This window comes from Carassius carassius, chromosome 30 (genome assembly GCF_963082965.1).
Source record: "Carassius carassius chromosome 30, fCarCar2.1, whole genome shotgun sequence".
Classification (NCBI taxonomy): domain Eukaryota; kingdom Metazoa; phylum Chordata; class Actinopteri; order Cypriniformes; family Cyprinidae; genus Carassius; species Carassius carassius.
In genome coordinates, this window is record NC_081784.1 from 22,189,481 (window position 1) to 22,207,382 (window position 17,902).

Consider the following 17,902-nt stretch of genomic DNA (forward strand, 5'->3'; position numbering starts at 1 on the left):
AGGCACTAATTAAATTTTGTTTTACAGGATATTCGCAATGTGCATTTAATGGTAAGTGTCGCTCTAAAAGTCTTCTTGTACTTATCTGTTGTGAAAAAGTATTTGTTGGGAATCTGGATATTTTATGAGTACTTGAGCACATGAATAGATGAACAGACAACTACTTTCAGATTTTTCCGTAATTATAATATATTTTATTTTTATTTTAGGGCCCTCCTGGTCTACCTGGACCTCCAGGGCTTCCTGGCACCCCCGGTTTGAAGGTAGCTGACCAACCACTCTCATTTTTACCCTTTTTATACTCAGTGTATAACATTAGGTGAATTTCAGATTATATTCATATTAAATTCTGGTAAGATTTAAAGAAGTTTTTTTTAAGCAGCATGCATACCATGATTTTGCAACATGTCACTGTAGATACCTTGTTCGTTTGTATTTAACATCACTTATTTTTTTTCTTCCTCAGGGTGATGTAGGACTTCCAGGTCCCCCTGGTCTTGATGGAGAAAAGGTAAATATTATTTTTTGTTTGTTTGTTTTACAATAAATGAAACATGTTAGCCACTAATTTGCAATTAGTCCATTGGTGGATACATTTATGCAAAGTGATTGCACCTGTTTACTTCTTAGGGTCCAAGAGGAAAGCCAGGAGAACAGGGACCCATCGGCCCTCCTGGACCTGAGGGACCACGGGGAGAAGGAGGACTCATGGGCTTGCCTGGGAAAAAAGGAGACAAGGGAGACATGGGCCCCTCAGGATCACCTGTGAGTGACTGTCTGACTATACCTGAATTGTTATACAACCACAAGGGCATTGTACCTTTAAACCCCTGCATGAAAGAATATTCTGATATTTAAAATATGTAAACATCATGTAAACGCATTAATGATAGCCAAAATTAACCAAATTACACCAATATTTCAGTTTCAAGAAATTAATTAAATAGTTGGCATATACCTGTAAGGAAAAGTTTGGATTCATAAAGCAATAAAGCATGCCCAGTATTACCAAAGGAAATGAATAATGCTTGTTTTATAATTGTCACGGAGTGGTAGAGAAGGCGCCGAGGAAAGAACAAGGTCAGGGTTCAGATGCAGGGAAGAATTTACTTTAATCAGAACAGAACAAAAAAGGCCAACAAGGCAAAACAAAACGGGCTCAAACACGATCACTGGCAAACCACACACATGCATGCATATCTCGAGGAACACTAGCACTAGAAATACAGATCAACAATTCACAAGTACAATTAATCCAGGCAGGCAGAGTGGTGGGAGTGAGGAGAATATATACTCGTTGACAATGGGCACCAGGTGTGTGTGTGTAAGTGAGTGAGTGGATGCAACAGGTGAGCAGAGTGAACCAGGTGTGTAGTGTGAAGGTAAAGAGTCCAGGAGCAAGGGAGAAACACAGGTGAAGCAACTAAACAATAATGAGTTAACAGGATGGGCGGGTCAGAAAAAGACATGAGAGAACACATGGCACCAAACAAACACAACACTCACAGAAGACAGTGACAGAAAGACAGAAGACTGTGACAATAATAGTCTGGTTAAAAGAACATAGGAATATTGCAATAACTGTAGGACATGTAAACTTCTAATAATATTGATAATAATAAAGCATGCCCAATATTACCAGTGGAAATTCATAATGCTTGTTTTATAATAGTTTGGTTAAATAAAACATAAGAATATTGTAATAACTTTAGGACATGTAAACTTATTTTTTCTTTTTTCAGGCTTAACCAAAAAATAGTCCATAATCAGAAAATCGTTTGCATGTAAATGCTGTCATTGTTATTTGAGTATGTGGGATCATCCTGAGTGATTTGATGCATTTTGAAAGAGTTTGTGGTAGGAGGGCAGCATTGCACCGTGAAAACCTTGTTTACTAATCATTAATCCTACATGTTGGATGCTACAAATTCAAGGGTATCTTGGTTGTGGACCTTGTTTCAAGGCTGTCAAGTGATGTTCATCAACCCAGTTCATCTCTAATTGACTTTTCTGCCAATTTTAATTTCCATTTCCTCATTTTGTCCTCATTCTGTAGGGTTTAGATGGCCCTACTGGAGAAAAAGGGGTTTCAGGGCCCCCTGGTCATATTGGATTGCCAGGCCCAATGGTACGCAATGGTGCCCCTTAAGCAAACAGATTGTTGTCATTGTTGAAAAGTCATGGCCTGACTTTGGGATGCAGTGTATTTCGTCATGCTGTTGAAGGATTGGTCAAATTGAGTATTCCTATCCTTTTGCTTTTTCATAACTTCTTCAGGGTCAAAAAGGTGAGCCTGGGGAGAAAGGAGATATAGCAGAGCTGGTATGTTCCACACCTTTTAGCCATTGATTGTATATTTTAGAGGGCTTTATGGGGTTTCAATAGATAATAGAGCCTGTTTGTTTCCTAAGATGGAAAATAAATTGAATGAATGTCTTAATGGTGACTCCTATGTGTTCTGTCTCAGGTCTATGGGCCCGCTGGACCTCCAGGACCTGCAGGGCCAGTTGGGCCAATGGTGAGGACATATGACAAGCTTATCTATGCACTTAAGTAGCATCAATGCATTTTTTCCTTTGGTGCATTTATGAAGAGAAACTAACTTTAAAAAACTCTAAATGTTTGCATTTTCATACTGACTTCTAATATTTATTATTTTTTTGCTTATCAGGGACCTCCAGGTTTGTCAGGACCAAAGGTAAATATTTCAACCTAAGTTCCCTTTAGTCCATAGTTATTAATGTAAAGTCAACTGTTATTTGTTTTCTGCCTTATGCTAAACAAGGCATTAAATTGCATATGTTCTTTTCAGGGAGAACCAGGTATAGGCCTGAGAGGAGAAAAGGGATCACCTGGACAGAAAGGAGAGAAAGGAGACAGGGGCCATCTTGGACTCCCTGTAAGTTCATTTCTGATTCTTATAATCCAGTGTTTGATTAACTTGCATTGCATTTACAGTCAGTACAATGTAAAATAAGCTGTCTGATTTATCAAATTACTCATTATGAAAAATAAAATGAGTACTTCATACCTGTGATACTAGTACATATTAATCTGATCGTTTTCATAGAATCTTGTCAATCGAATCAAGATGTTTTTGTCTTCCCTGAGTGCAACGTTAGTGGAAAAGCATGTTTTGTGTAAGGTTTGTGCTCAGCCCCCGTTAATGCAAATATCAATGTGCTGCTATTTCACGTGTCTTTGTTACTAGGTGTCATGGTTCATGACTAAGTGTTGTCACATTGCATGAATCAGTGGCTGTCCACATTTGGCAATCATATATACATATGTATATCATATATACATACTGTATATATACAAATATAGTGTTATCATGTAATCACCCTGTCACTTTGTTTTCATACACATTTTAATAGATTACCAACAAGTTCATGATGGTTTCAGATTACTGACTAAAGTTCATGTTGTTATTATTACAAAATACTGTATGTGGTTGTTTTCTCTCTCTTCTCTGAAAATAGCATGCTACAGGTTTTGTTACTATGAATTTCAGGGTTTTTTGCTGACTTCTGGTGTATATCTTTGGTGTCAAAGTCATTGATAAACTTATTCTAGTCACATCATCAATGGCACAGTAACTCCTTTTTTAAATCTTAGATTTAAAAACTGAGAAATCAAAAATTTGTGTTAAGTCTTATTTTAAGCATAAATCTCACAACATTGTGTTAGATATATGCTTAAAGCAAAAACTATTTGGCAATGGTGCAAGAAAAATAGTGCCTTATGTACTTTAAGGACATTTTAAAATGAAATTTGTTTACAAATTCTTATTGAAAACAATATTAAAACACTGTTTAAGAAAATGCAGCTTGGATGGCTAGTTACCCTGACAGTGTGCTCTGTTCCATAACCTAATGAGCTGCCTACTTCGATATAATGTTAAGACATTGTAGGTGCACTTCTGACACAATGGCTGGATGTTTTGTTGGCTTAGCAACATGCTATCATCAAACTTAACTTATCAACATGCTAAATCAAATCTCTTGTGCACTTCTCATGAGGAGTGCTATTTGCACTTCCTATGAACATTTTTCCAATTCAGTCTCTTACGAGGTTGCGTTTCAGTTAGCATGTAGCCTTAGAAGGCAGCAGATGGCAATGTAGCTCACTAGGTTTTGGAACCAAACAACTATATACAAGTATTATTTGTAGTTTTTGCATCTCTCTTGAAATTTACATTTAATTTAATTATTTTATCACGATCTATAGAGCTGAAATTAACAATTGAATGGACCAGGTTAGGTCTTGTTCACTAGCAGTCACACTTGCACTAAGACAATAAGAAGCTGAAGTCACGTTATAAGGAGTTACTGCTCATCTCTCACAAGTCACCCCTCCATCAAAACTAGTGTTGTTTTTATGTAGCACACAAGTCACTGCTTCACTCACCTCCCCCCACACTTCTCCCCTCCATGTCCTCCACCTCCATCTCTCCTCTCGCTCTAACTCTTTACACACTGTCCAGGGGGCTCATGGTTTAGACGGCAGGCCTGGTCCAGTGGTGAGTGGCGCAAGACCCGTTCCCATTATCCACCCCTCTATTTCCATCCATCCTTTTTTTTCCCCCTCTGCAGTATTTGCCTGCTTCTCTCTTTCTGTCTGTCTGCCTCTGCTTGAACTGTTGCTTGCTTGCTTCTACATTTTTGTGTCTTTTCTGTGTTGTCTAATGGTCAAGGCCTTGTTTAGATCTCTATTGAGGTTGCATCAGCATGAATGACTTTGATTTGACTTTGTCCCTAAGCCTGTTTGGCTGTTGCCTCTTGCTCTTTCCAGATCTTGCTCTTTCAACCTGTCCACACGCGAGTGACTGAAGGGAAGCATGGCCAAACACTTATAAACATTTCTCTCTCTCAAATGCACTTTCTGTGTTTTTTTTTTTTTTTTTTTAGTATGCACTTAGTGCTCTTCAAAAGTGAAATGTCTGTATACTAAAAAATTCCATTTGCATTTTATGCTGTCGCAGCCCTCTTTACCTTTACATATATTCAAACATGCTTGTCCTTTCAAAGGCTTAATTCGCTCCAAACTTCAGAGTTTTGTTTCATTACATGACAAGCTTTGATCTTGTAATGTCATACCAGGAAAGAGCATGATGGGATGCGGCAAGATGGATTTGCTGTTATATTTACTTGTATCTGTTTATTTCTACTTAGATCAACAAACTTTGGAGTTTTATGGAATTCCTCTGCAGATTGGTCCTCAGATGGCTCTTTTTAAACATATAAGGAGTTTAAATTGCTGTTATTCAGCTCAGAAAAGTTTGTTGATCTATTGGTGCTCAACTGATTCATTTCTATCCATTCTCTAAACTCTTTACCCACCGCCGTCACCTCTGTTAAAGCTAACGCATGTCATTTTCTTTGTTTAAAGGGTCTGATAGGACCAGCTGGAGTGCCTGGGCCTGCAGGACCAAAAGGAGAAATGGTTAGTGCTGTATTTTGTCTGTAAAAACAATTTACCAAATCTGTGGGGCTCCAAAAATGGGTTTCTAGAAATATTTCATATTATGTAAAATGGTAAAAACCTCAATGATACTGTAGGTGTGAAAGCAAGCATCATGACAACTCGCCAAATGACATATATTTTTGAATGAATTAAAATTTATTGCATCAAGTTGTTATGTGTGTGCTATCAGTATTTCAACAGCCTCTTGTCAACCAATCAAAATCAAGCATTCACTGATTTTATAAAGTATAATGACCAGTAAATACAGTCCAATATAATTCTGTTTTTACTTTACAGGGGGAAAAGGGTGATATGGGAGTAGCTGGACCAATTGGGCCTCAAGGCATCCCTGTAAGTGCTGTACCAGAGCACAATTTAACATTTCAAATACTGTAATGTTTCCATACCACGTATAAGTGCGTTCAGATTAAAAAAAATGACCATCAGTAACGACTCTCTACCCATGCATTCAGGGTTTAGTAGGACCACCAGGATTAAAAGGAAACCGGGTAAGATTATAAATGAGTTCTTGATTGTAGTTTGTTTGTAGAATATGTTTTTGTGACTTTGAGGGACAATAACATGAGTCCACTTCCTTAAAATAAAGGAATGGCTGTAATTTCTAAACCAGCATGAATCTGCCAAACCTTTAAGCAGTGTTAGTGTAACGTGTTACTGAGTAATTAAATTGCTTGTCCACTGAAAAAAAGTAAAGTAAGGGATTACTGCTCATTTTTAGGTACTGTAATTGAATTACAGTAAGTCTGCCGTTTAGGTCTCCGTGAGTAACTTTCTACAAGTCACAAACTCAGCGAATATTTGAGACAGAGACATGAAAAATATGTCTATAAAAGCTTGTGTCTTTATTTTTTTCAAAAACAAATATTATCTGATTATGTAATCTGTATGAAACTAAAGCGAGGTGCAGTCTTTACCGTATCTGAGCTCATTATATGCAGTCACCTGGGCTCAAACACCCTAATCTAGATACAAAAAGTAGATAAAAAACAAAATCTAGATTCATATAATTTTCATTGTTTTTGAAAGAATTCCTGTTAGAGGAATTAATTCCAGAAGAACAGCTTTATTCAGCAGAGAAGATAATTTATTTAACTTATTCTTACCTATACATTACTTAGCGTGTTATTTTTACATAAACCTGTACAGATTTTACCAGTTGGACTTTTCCTGAACATCTTGCCAAACTGAAATGTATTGTTTAACTTTTCTTAAGCTTTTTTTTTTTTTTTACAATTTCAGATGTTGTTATTCAGAGTATTTATATTTTTTTTTACCAAAGAAGGTTACATTTTTTATAAAAATGTTTAAGTATTATAGTGGTTTTAAAGATAAAAGGCTAAACTATTCTGTGTTTGACTCAAATTGAAAGAATAAAGAGTTTAATTTCTATTAAGGTTTATAGGGATTTTAAGATGTAGCCCTTATTAGCAATTTGAATAATTAAGTTACGTATTGAGTAACTAAGTTACTTTTCAAAAAGAGTAATTAGTCATTTAGATACAATATTGATGATGTAATTAGTAATAGTAATTAATTACTTTTTGAAATTAACTTACCCAACACTGCTTTTAAGCATTAGCTACTGTTCATTAATAAATAAATGTGGTTATTTAATTTATTAAATAAAAATGATGATGCAATATTAATTGTAACACTTTTTTGTTTGTTTTTGGTTAATGAGACGAACAGAAGCATGCTGGGTATAAGAAATTAGAATGGCAACTGCTTACTACTAGAAAATAAGTTTACTGTATGTATACAGTGAGGTCTAAAAGTCTGAAAATAAGAAATTTAACATCTAAAACGCTTAAACCTGTGACAAAACAGTTCTGGGATTTGAAAAACTGAAAACAAAAATTTTATGACATAATAATGAGCAAATACAATTTCTCAATCATTATTGAAACAATATTTGTGAGATTTTATGACTTTTTGTAGATTGAAGCACAAGTTGCACTTTCATTCTCAAATCATGATGAATGAAGCATCAGGATTTACACACACACACACAAATTAAATTCAAGTTAAATTTATATTTTAAAAAATTGCATTTAGAAAAACTACAACTACTACTCCTTTTGGATGCCACTGTATATGTTCATTGATCACGGTTTAAGCATATAATATGCATAATTTCTTTGCAATTATTCTTTTTGTATTTTTACAGTTCTTCAGTTTAGAGTATACTTACAGACACATTTAAACATACAAAAATGTATATATTTTTTGCATGATTAACTCTAAAACTGACATATGATATAAATGGCAAGAGTTAAAATGTTCCAAAAGAGTTATTATTATAAATAGCAGTACATGTGAATAGACCATTGCTTTTCTATGCTTTTCCTATGCTTTCATCCTCCCGGACTTTATGCCTCTCTCCTATTAACCCTAATTTCCTCAGTTAATCACTGAATGTTTCCCACCTTGAAAGTCAGGACATGTCAGTGCTCCTCCCAGCATTCTCCACTGGCGATGTAGTATTAAACGGGACCAAGAAACTCAATCAAACTGATCGGTATTGGATAATTCTGCTCCGTGGAAGGCAGGGCTTGAAAACGAAAAGAAAATTAAATCTGTTCACGCCGAGCAGAATCGATATTTTAACATTTCTGTTCTGCGTTCCTCTGATATTATTACCGTTCCGAAACCGGTTCGGGTGGAAGAAATACCGGTTAATAACGTTATTTTTAAAAAACAATATTATTTGCCTAATAATAATAATATAATAATAATAATAAAGTACTTACTCAAAAAGAAAAGGAAAAAATAGAGATCTAATGCTTAGTCACAGCCAATAGGCTACAGCATCATCATCTCTAGATTTTGGCCAAATGTAAGCTACTTAAAAAAAAAAAAAAAAAAAAAAAAAGATTAACACTTTAAAGACAAAGTATTTTTAAGATATAAAATTTTTTTTGCTGCATTGTTAAAAGAAAAAAAAACATTATAAGATTGCGTTTTTGAGAGTTAAAAAAAAGAAAAAAAGTTGCGGCTCACGTCGCATTTTATTAGCCCTATTACTTCCGAAATAATAAAGGCTAAAATGCCTGTAGTCTAAAGCAAAATGTTTAAAAACATTATAAAAACAGTTATTAGTTAAGGCTATAAAAATGTCAATCCAAAAACAAATTAATCTAAGGTGAAGCTGATGCCTCTCTTTTTTTGCACGAATCCAAATGTTTCCATGTTCCCGACGTATCTGTATGCTAAAATTTTATTTAATATAAAGAATATAGAATAATGGTAAATGTATAATAAGTAACGCTGTATATGCGTCCGAAAGTTGGACTCCAAATTTCATTCTAAGAATTATTTTGAGGTTAATATAGCAAATGAAAACTGTTCAGCTGTTCATCAAATTTTCGATTCTGTTCGGAACTATAAAATTTTATAAAATTTTAGTTTCGGGTTCTGTTCCTGTCAAAATTTGTTCGTTTCCGGTTCGGAGCCCTGGTGGAAGGTGCTGTGGAGGACCCTTGGACACGGTGCTGTTTTTACTCTTGTCCTTTCCATGTCTTCCTCTCTTTTTTTCTACAGGTCTTCCTATCCCCTTTTCCTCCCCCTGCACCCTGGCCTGTGTCTGTGGCTCTTTTTGCTGAGTCGGGCCGGGTCGTCCTCTCTGTCCCCTTCTCACTCCCTGGCCTCCTTCTGCTCCTTCTGTATCCTAATGTAGTATCAATACTCCTCCTCTTCCTCACCTCATATCCTTCACTGACCTCCCTACCAACCTGCATTCATTTTCTCCCAATTGTTCTAATGCACAGAGTTCTTATTGTTCCACAAATCCTCATCTGGATTTATTTTGAAAAGGCACATAACCAAGCAATGTGGGAAAAGGCAGTATGTCAGTGTGGAGCTCATTTTGACATCCTGATGAGAGTATTTAGGAAAAACACTCCAGCCTGGAGCCAAAAGTTCAGAAACAGTCTTAAAGAATCAGTATTTGTCAAACAGGATTAGAAAATGAGCTCAATGTTGAATCACATTGTAATTCCACTTTGATTTTTTTTCTTCCTCTGTTAAGTGTTAGAGTAACAGTCATGATGAGGGCTGTGTGGAATGTTTGGAACTCTGTATCCTAGCTTGGATAGAGCCCACTTTGGAAGACTTATAAAGTTTAACTGTAATAGTTTCCTCTGAAGAACCCTTTAACTTTGTGTGCAGACTTGAAGATAAATCACTAAACTCTCTAAAAGCAAAGCTGGTCTTAATTAGTAATAAAACATAGGGATGCTGATTAAACTGTTTTAGTGCCTTTTCAGCTTTTGTAAATTAGCCTTTGTAATTATATTTCATTGAATTGAGTTCTGTGAAATCAATCACATATTTCCTATTTATCGGAGCCAACATTTGATGGCTAGATCAGAAAATAAAAATAGTGATAATTATTTATTTTTTTTGACAGACTTGTAGAGTAATGATGCAGATTTTTTTTTCATCACAGGAATGAATTACATTTAATAATACAAAATTATTATTAAAACAGACTACTGCTGTTTTCCTGTATTTTTTTATTAAAATGTATTTACTCTTGAGAAAAACGATTTCTTTCTAAAACTTAAAAAAAAAAGAAAAAAAAAATTAAATCGTACTGACCAAAAATGTTTAAATGGAAGGTGCGGTGTATATGTAATTGAGGAAAAAAATGAAAAAATAAATAAATAAAAATTTAAAGTAAAACAATTTATAAAATTGTCACTTACATGCATTCGACAAGATTCCACTGATATCAGTTGCCTAAAAACCCCCCACAAAGAATAATAATAATTGTAATCTATTAATGATGTGTATTGTGAAAATTACTATACAAAGAACTTTTCATTGAAGTAATCAAGCAAATGAAAGTCTGCACACTAACCACACTGGCTGATCTCCTTCTCCTTAACCCCTCCACTTACCCTCCTTAAATGATCCCAATACTCATCATAGCTCCATTCAGAAACACAGCTAGTTTTAGAATGTCTTGTAGAGCATCCATAGTTTGTTACAGTTATTCATAGTGATTGTGCTTTTTTTTTACTAGTACTGCTGTAGTAAACTAGGAGGACTAAAGTCTGACTTTTTTGAATGCATTGTTGTTTGCAGGGGGAGAGGGGCAAGAAAGGTAACAGGGGGGCCAAAGGGGATAAGGGAGACCAAGGAGCCCCAGGATTAGATGCCCCGTGTCCGTTGGTATGTCTTTCGTTCAACGTGCAGCACTAAGGCAAAAGGAGACTTCCCCAAAGCCACGTCTTCCTTTTGTCTTTGTGTAATAAACACTAACAGATGCCTAGAAGAGTTCTGGTCGAAGTCAGTGAATAACGACATGCATTCATATAAAGAGACTTTGTGCTTATATGTTACTCATTAATTATATGAGAACTATTATAGATTGGGATTTGAATTAAAAAGGACAAGGCACCAGAACTCTCAGAGGGATTTTTGCTTTTCAGGATTAAGACTGACAGGAATATGGTTCTGCTGAACACAGTAGGATGGAGCCACTAGTTCAGTAACTAGTTCTTGTTGGACTAGTTGTGAGTTTCCTGCTCTGTGGATACAGTGAGTCTCTTCCTGTTAGTCTTGGGTCCAGTGTGCTCTGGGCCAATCAAACGCTGGAAGAGAGCGGCCAGTGTGGTTGGACAACAGGATGTTTATATGATTGATTTCATAAACAGGGTTTCCGAGGCTTTAAAGGGGAGAAAGGTGAACCGGGGCTGCCAGGCCTGGATGGGCTAGATGCCCCGTGTCCTGTGGTATGCTGCTGTCTATCCCTTTCCTTATTCTGCATGCATCCTGCATTCCCGAAACCATAATGCTTTCTAATTGCATAATGCTTCAACACAAGTCCCTGTAAAGTCAATTCTGAGAATTGTTTCTAAATGCAGATGTTACAAATGTATTGCTGAAACACATTACAAAGACTGTGGATTCTGTTGTACTAAATAGTGGAGTTAGACTGATAAACAGTTTCTCAAAAATGTTGTGTTCAGGATTTTTGGGGCGAGGCTAAAATGGATCATGACCCCTCCCCTAACACTAATAACTGTCAATGACGCACCAGAGAAAATATATGTGGGCAAATATGTATGACTTTGTAAATCCAATTAAGCTGCTAGAAGCATCCATATAGGCTGTAGCGGTATTTGACAGTTAAGAGGCAGCAACTTTCCCGTAAGTGGGTGTGGTTTCAGCACAGACAGCGGACACAGCCCCAGCGTTTGAGAGCAAAGGATACCGCCCATTTTTTGATATTTTTATAACTTATTTTAAGTACTTAGCAGATTTTTTTTTATCATTCAGTGGTTAATATTTTTTTTCCCGTGGTGTGACACATTTTACTGTAGTATAAATACTTAATATTGACTTTACAGTGACTTCAGAATCATAATCAGAAAGAGCTTTATTGCCAAGTATGCTTGCGCATATAATGAATTTGTTTTAGTGACATTAGCTTCCAGTACACAGAGACAACAACACACAGACAAAAAATACAAAATACAAAAAATTAAGCAAATAAATAAGTGTATAAACAATTGTGCAATAAATGATAATAGAATAGGATTGAGTAAGATGTAGTGGAAGTGGATAGAAAATAGTTAAAGAATAGGGCAGAAAATTAATTTCCATTTATCAGTATTAATATCTATAATTAACTCTATTAATATATTTTAAAGGAACAGAATTAACCTTAATATATAAATTTACTTACCCTTCATTTAAGGGAATCAAAGATGTAGATGAGATTGTTTGTTCATGGGAGCAGATTTGGAGAAATTCAGCATTAAATCACTTGCTCAAGAATTGATCCTCTGCAGTGAATGGCTGCTGTCAGAATGAGAGTCCAAACTGCTGATGAAAACATCACAATAATCCACAAGAAATTCACATGACTCCGGTCTACCAATAATGTCTTGTGAAGTGAAAAGCTGCATGTTTTTAAGAAGCAAATTCATCATTAAGGCGTTCTGACTTTAAACCATTGCTTCTGGCCAAAATAATTATGGGAGTATTATGGGAACAGTCTCAGGTTTATTTAAACCCAAAATCTGATACAACCTGGCTGATATATATATATAAAAAATTAAATAAAATCATGATATTTACACCAAATCAAAAACAACAACAACAAAAGAACAAAAGGTAGAATTCAAATAGTTTACTAAAAAGGTTTTTTTTTTTTTTTTTTTTTTTTTTTTCTTTGATCTGTGCATATTTCTCTCCTGATTCGGACGAGGCAGCTTGTTCACGCGGTGAAATTATATTATGGATGGAGGACATATTTTAGTTAAAATCTTAATGGAGATGTTTCTTACAAACATGCAGATTTTCACTTCACAAAATGTAAATTGATGGACTGAGTAATGCGGATTACTTGTGATGTTTTTATCAGCTGTTTGGACTGTCATTCTGACAGCACCCATTCACTGCAGAGGATCCATTCGTGAGCAAGTTATGTAATGATACATTTCACCAAATCAGTTCTGATGAAGAAACAAACTCCTCTTCATCAAGATTACCTGAAGGCAAGTACATTTTCAGGAAATGTTAATTTTTTTTAGGGTGAACTATTCCTTTAATTATTAACCAGTTTTAAAATCTGCTTTAACCCAGTTTATTGATATATATAATAAAATAATGAAAATCTAAGTTTCTTTTTTACCAATACATTAACTTAAACTTACTGTATTTAACTTGATTTCTGTGAAACAGATTGAGATTACTGGTAAAATAGGATGGTTGCTACTTAAAGGGTTATTCTACCCCAAAATTAAAATTTTGGCATTAATCAATGAAGTGGCGGAAACACTTTTTGTAAGCGAAGAAAACAAAAATAACATATTAATAACAATTCTCAATAATTCCCCAATAATTGTCAATGGTCTCCTCTGTGTCACTCCATATCACTGTGCTGCTTGTGCTCTTCAAACAATTCTCTTCTAAGAATTCTAACAATGACCTTTTCATACCTTTTATGGACCTTGACACTGTTATTTACTTGACAGTCTCAAGCCTCCAGGTTTTCATCCAAAATATCTTGAATTGTGTTCCAAAGATGAACAGAGCTTTTACGGGTTTGGAACGAAGTGATTAATGACAAAATAATGTACTAGTTTACTTAAAATGACTGCATGCATTCCATTTTCATTTCACTTATCTGCATATCCACTATTCTTACACTAACCCGCATATTGACTAAACAATTCTCCACTAAATTTCACCACATCTGTCTCAGTCCAGTAAATCGGACCACCCCGGGTCACTACAGATATCTGCATGAGAGAAGGTGTTCACTAGAAATAGATTTGAATTGAAAACACTTTGATTTGAATAAAAGTTTCCAGGTACTTCATATGTGCATATTGTAGATGCAAAGAAAAGTATAATAAAGTTATAGTTGTCACTATGTAAGTTTGTGTGTGTGTGTGTGTGTGTGTGTGTGTGTGTGTGTGTGTGTGTGTGTGTGTGTGTGTGTGTGTGTGTGTGTGTGTGTGTGTGTGTGTGTGTGTGTGTGTGTGCGTGCATGGACAGTTATCTATTGATTCATTCATTGATTGAGCAACTTGCTGCAGAGGGGAAATGGAAATGTATGTTTCAAAAGTGACTTCAAAAAAAGATTATGTATACTGTATGTGCATGGATACAGTTATGTCACCCATCTCAAGAATATTACAAATTCTTACAATTCTTCACCACTCCTCTTCTTTGTTTTAGGGTGATGATGGTTTGCCAGTACCAGGGTGTTGGAATAAAGTGAGTTATATCGAATGATCATGTTAACATTTTAATTTTAAATAATTGTCCAAATCATCTTTAATATGATATAACTCATCCAAAGAATTCATGATATGGAGGTACAGAATTAATGTTGTTAAATAAGTTAATATATAATGTAATACAAATTGGTTTATGTGCATATGAATTATTTTGAGCATTACTCAGTTTATAAATAAACATTTCAATCTCAATTCTATGATACTTTATGATTAGTTGTTTTGAAATATGATTTGAGATTTATTGTTGATTCGACATCTGATAGGAATAACTCTATGCCTCCATTTGCTTGGAAGGTGTGTGCTTGAAAATAACAGTCTTTTTGCCTCTTGTTTTGCAGTGACGTTAATTCCTGAATGCGACGTGTGGTTGTAAATAGAATATTTATTTTTGTACTTTTTTGCCATTAATCTATTATATTGATGGAAAATACAGCAAACCGTAAAAATACTGGCAGGACTTGTGTACAGATGTTTATTTTTATTACTGGTGGTAATGTTGTTTAAGTAATGGACTTTATACTGTACCTATGCATTATGTCAAAATGTTTTTTGATGGAGGAAGAAATATACTGTGGCAGCATATGCATGATATTTGTGCATTATGTTAACTGTTAAGTGCCTATTAACTTATTGTATCGGAGTGTTTTAATGTGTTGTGTCGGACCATGCTGCACTGATTAGTGGGGCTGGAGTTACAAATTGGCCTTGTGTGTAAGAGGAAACCCTTTGCTCTGAGATTGACATGTTCACACCACACCTAATGAGCTTACACTGTAACTGCATATGTTTGAACATTAAAATGACTTATTTCAAAGTCCATACTACATGCAGTAGACTTATCAAGTCAGTTGTTTCATATGAGTTTCCATGCATAAATTATAAACACTTGCACTGCGTGGCTTGTTTGGTGAGCATTTCATACTGTTTTGTCCATATTCACCTGCCATTTTTTGCCAAATATATTATTGCAAAAACTGAATTAGTGAATAGGTTTATGAAAAGACAAGAATGATTGAAATCTACACGCAGTGCTTTGCCTTGATGGGCTTCATGTAAATATGCCTAAATCTTGCCCTTTGAGCAGCTATATATTTTCTCTATCTCTATTCTTCTATCTGACAATGGAATAGATTAGCATATACATGTAATTTACATACTTTGGCAATGAATTAAGTCTTAATCTATCCCTCTTATATATTGCTGCTCACTGTCAAGCACATCTTTGTGTTTGTTAAGCATCAACCATGATTCAAAAGTTTGGGGTCAGTATTTTTTTTTTTTTTAAGATTAAAGTACTTTTATTCAGCAAGATGCATTAAATTGATTAAAAAATACTTTTATATTGTTGAAAAAATATTATAATTTAAATAATGTTCTTTTAAACTTTCTATTTATCAACAAATCCTGAAAAAAAATACATCAGTTTCCAGAAAAATATTAAGCAGAACAATTGTGTGACACTGAAGATCGGTGTAATGATGCTGAAAATTCAGCTTTGAAATCACTGAATTTTCTTTTTACATTTTAAAATATATAGTTATTTTAAATTGTACAAATATTTCACAATGTTACTAAGTTTACTGTATTTTGATTTCTTAAATGCAGCTTTGGTGAACATAAGAAACTTGTTTCAAAAATCGTACTGACTCCAAATGTTTGAATGGTAGTGTGTGTGTCCCATTTTACCTCATCCATTAAGTAAAAATGAAGTATAAATCCAACTTAGTATTAAAAACATGTCATATACATCATAATTTGTTTATTCCCAAGAAATATCAGGGTGATAAAAAAGGTCCACAGCTAAATAGGTTTTGTTGTATTTGTTTTGTTCATTCAGTGTTGAAGTGGATTGTGTAGTTCTGCTGCTGCTTACATTAACAAGCTATTTGGGTTCCAATTTGCCACTTAATATCAAGTTAAGCATGGTTTGTAATAATCAATGTCTATAAAATCTTTATCTGTCTGTAATACCTCATACTAACATGTGCCTTAATGCTTTTACTCTGCCAAAGTAGTTTTGAGACACATCAACATTGTCAAAGAAGCTATGCTGTCAACATGAGGAATATAAAATAATAAATGGCTGTAAAAGCCAAAACATTTCCTAACACGTCTTATTCATTCATATGTTCTCTCTTTAATTTGATATCCTTAGAAGATTCTCATTTTTAACTTAGCTTTTATAGTAATGACACGACATTTACACAGAGACCAAGAAAAATGAACACCCTCTGGATGTTTACATGCTGAAGTTGTGCTTGTTATTGCTGATTTGCGTTTGACAAAAAGTGTGAAAATTGCATGAGTGGGTTTCAGGATTTAGTTAGTTTATATGCATACATGCATGTGTTCTGAGGCCCTCTCCGTGTCATCTTTGCAGAAGTCTACTACAAATTTATGTGTTTCTTTTATTGAAAGGGTCAGAATCCGTTCCAGCTAGCCAAGAAGTAACCCTGTAATCCACAAGCTTCTGGTTCAGTTTCCTTCATAAGCAACACAAAAACTTGGAGAGATTTTGGGAGATCTTTTAAGATTGGCCTGCTCTTTGGTGGATGTTGGAAGGATTTAGTTTCCTCTATAACCGTCCAGTAGTATGGAGAGACTCCAGAGAGCAGCAGATGTGAGCAGACTGACACTGACTGGACTACAGAAAAGACGATAATGCAGAAGTAGCCTATCGTTTCTCCAAGATTTCACACCATTTTCTTTCTCTTCTATATTATTCACTATGTGAAAGAAACATTTTAGCACATTTCGTTCCTTGTTGATGATGATGTTGAATAATGTTTGTGATCAGAGGATCCAGCGCAGCTCGTTGAACATGCAGATGTGGTCTGAGTGTTCTTGTGTTTCCAGACAAACCAAAGAAAGACAAAATCTTTGATGATTCCTGATTCAAACTATCACTGCCTTCTGTCGAGAATTGCAGGTAGAATGCAACCTCACACTTCACTCACAGTACACTTTTATTCTCGTAGTTTAATATTAATATTAAGCCTAGATGGATGTACATAACCATCCTGCTTTGCATTGAGCATACAGTACATGTATTACATTCATACAGCAATGTTGTTGTGCTTGTACAAAGCATAATGTTATATTTTTAAAAATGAACATAAAATCAGTTGTACAGCTAAAAACAAAGTAAACATGAGTGGAAATGCCAATTTGAAACACCAACTATTACCACAATCCTTCTACATGTTACTTTGCAAAACAGTAAAAAAAAAAAGTAATAGCTGTTTGCAGCTGGGCATTTGATGGTGTTGCAACATGCATGCAACATTTCACTGCTGTAAACATAGATGTCAGTGCCCACTCCATCTGTATATTTTGCCAACTCTTTGAAATGCAAATAACTACAGTTCGTTTGGGTAAATCTACTCTAACAGAACGGTTGTGCTTTTTTTTATATTTTGGGGCAGCTAAAGCAGTGACACATTAGATGTTTAATTTACCATCAGTTCCGCATATGTTTGACCTTCAGATATACTATGCCTAGGTATGATTAAAGTAAACTTCTTTTTTGACATGAAAACTATTTTGGTTGTCCAATATGCAACTTGTTACCAGAACCACAGAATATACGCTATGGGATAACATCGCATTTACCATAACAGCGTTTGTGAGGGGAAATAATCTTTAATCTCCTTTCA

The 17,902-nt window shown here is 34.9% G+C and overlaps 1 protein-coding gene across 18 annotated transcripts in view; it reads left to right on the forward strand.

Annotated features, from left to right (window-relative positions):
- LOC132110908 (collagen alpha-1(XIII) chain-like) overlaps positions 1-17,673 on the forward strand; it is a 55,958-nt gene extending 38,285 nt beyond the window's left edge. For 8 of the 18 annotated variants that reach the window (XM_059518000.1, XM_059518002.1, XM_059518001.1 and 5 more), the window contains 14 exons: positions 28-51; positions 210-263; positions 467-511; positions 631-765; positions 2,057-2,128; positions 2,278-2,322; positions 2,468-2,518; positions 2,672-2,698; positions 2,813-2,899; positions 4,487-4,522; positions 5,392-5,445; positions 5,764-5,817; positions 5,940-5,975; positions 9,028-9,895. In XM_059518000.1, the coding sequence (XP_059373983.1) occupies positions 28-51; positions 210-263; positions 467-511; positions 631-765; positions 2,057-2,128; positions 2,278-2,322; positions 2,468-2,518; positions 2,672-2,698; positions 2,813-2,899; positions 4,487-4,522; positions 5,392-5,445; positions 5,764-5,817; positions 5,940-5,975; positions 9,028-9,450 (1,143 nt within the window). In that variant the 3' untranslated portion in view covers positions 9,451-9,895. Of the gene's footprint in view, positions 1-27; positions 52-209; positions 264-466; positions 512-630; positions 766-2,056; positions 2,129-2,277; positions 2,323-2,467; positions 2,519-2,671; positions 2,699-2,812; positions 2,900-4,486; positions 4,523-5,391; positions 5,446-5,763; positions 5,818-5,939; positions 5,976-9,027; positions 9,896-10,575; positions 10,663-11,147; positions 11,226-14,184; positions 14,224-14,584; positions 16,355-16,664 lie in introns of those variants that run through there. The other 10 variants (XM_059518014.1, XM_059518005.1, XM_059518010.1 and 7 more) reach the window with 9 other exon arrangements.
- The last annotated feature ends 229 nt before the right edge of the window (positions 17,674-17,902 follow it).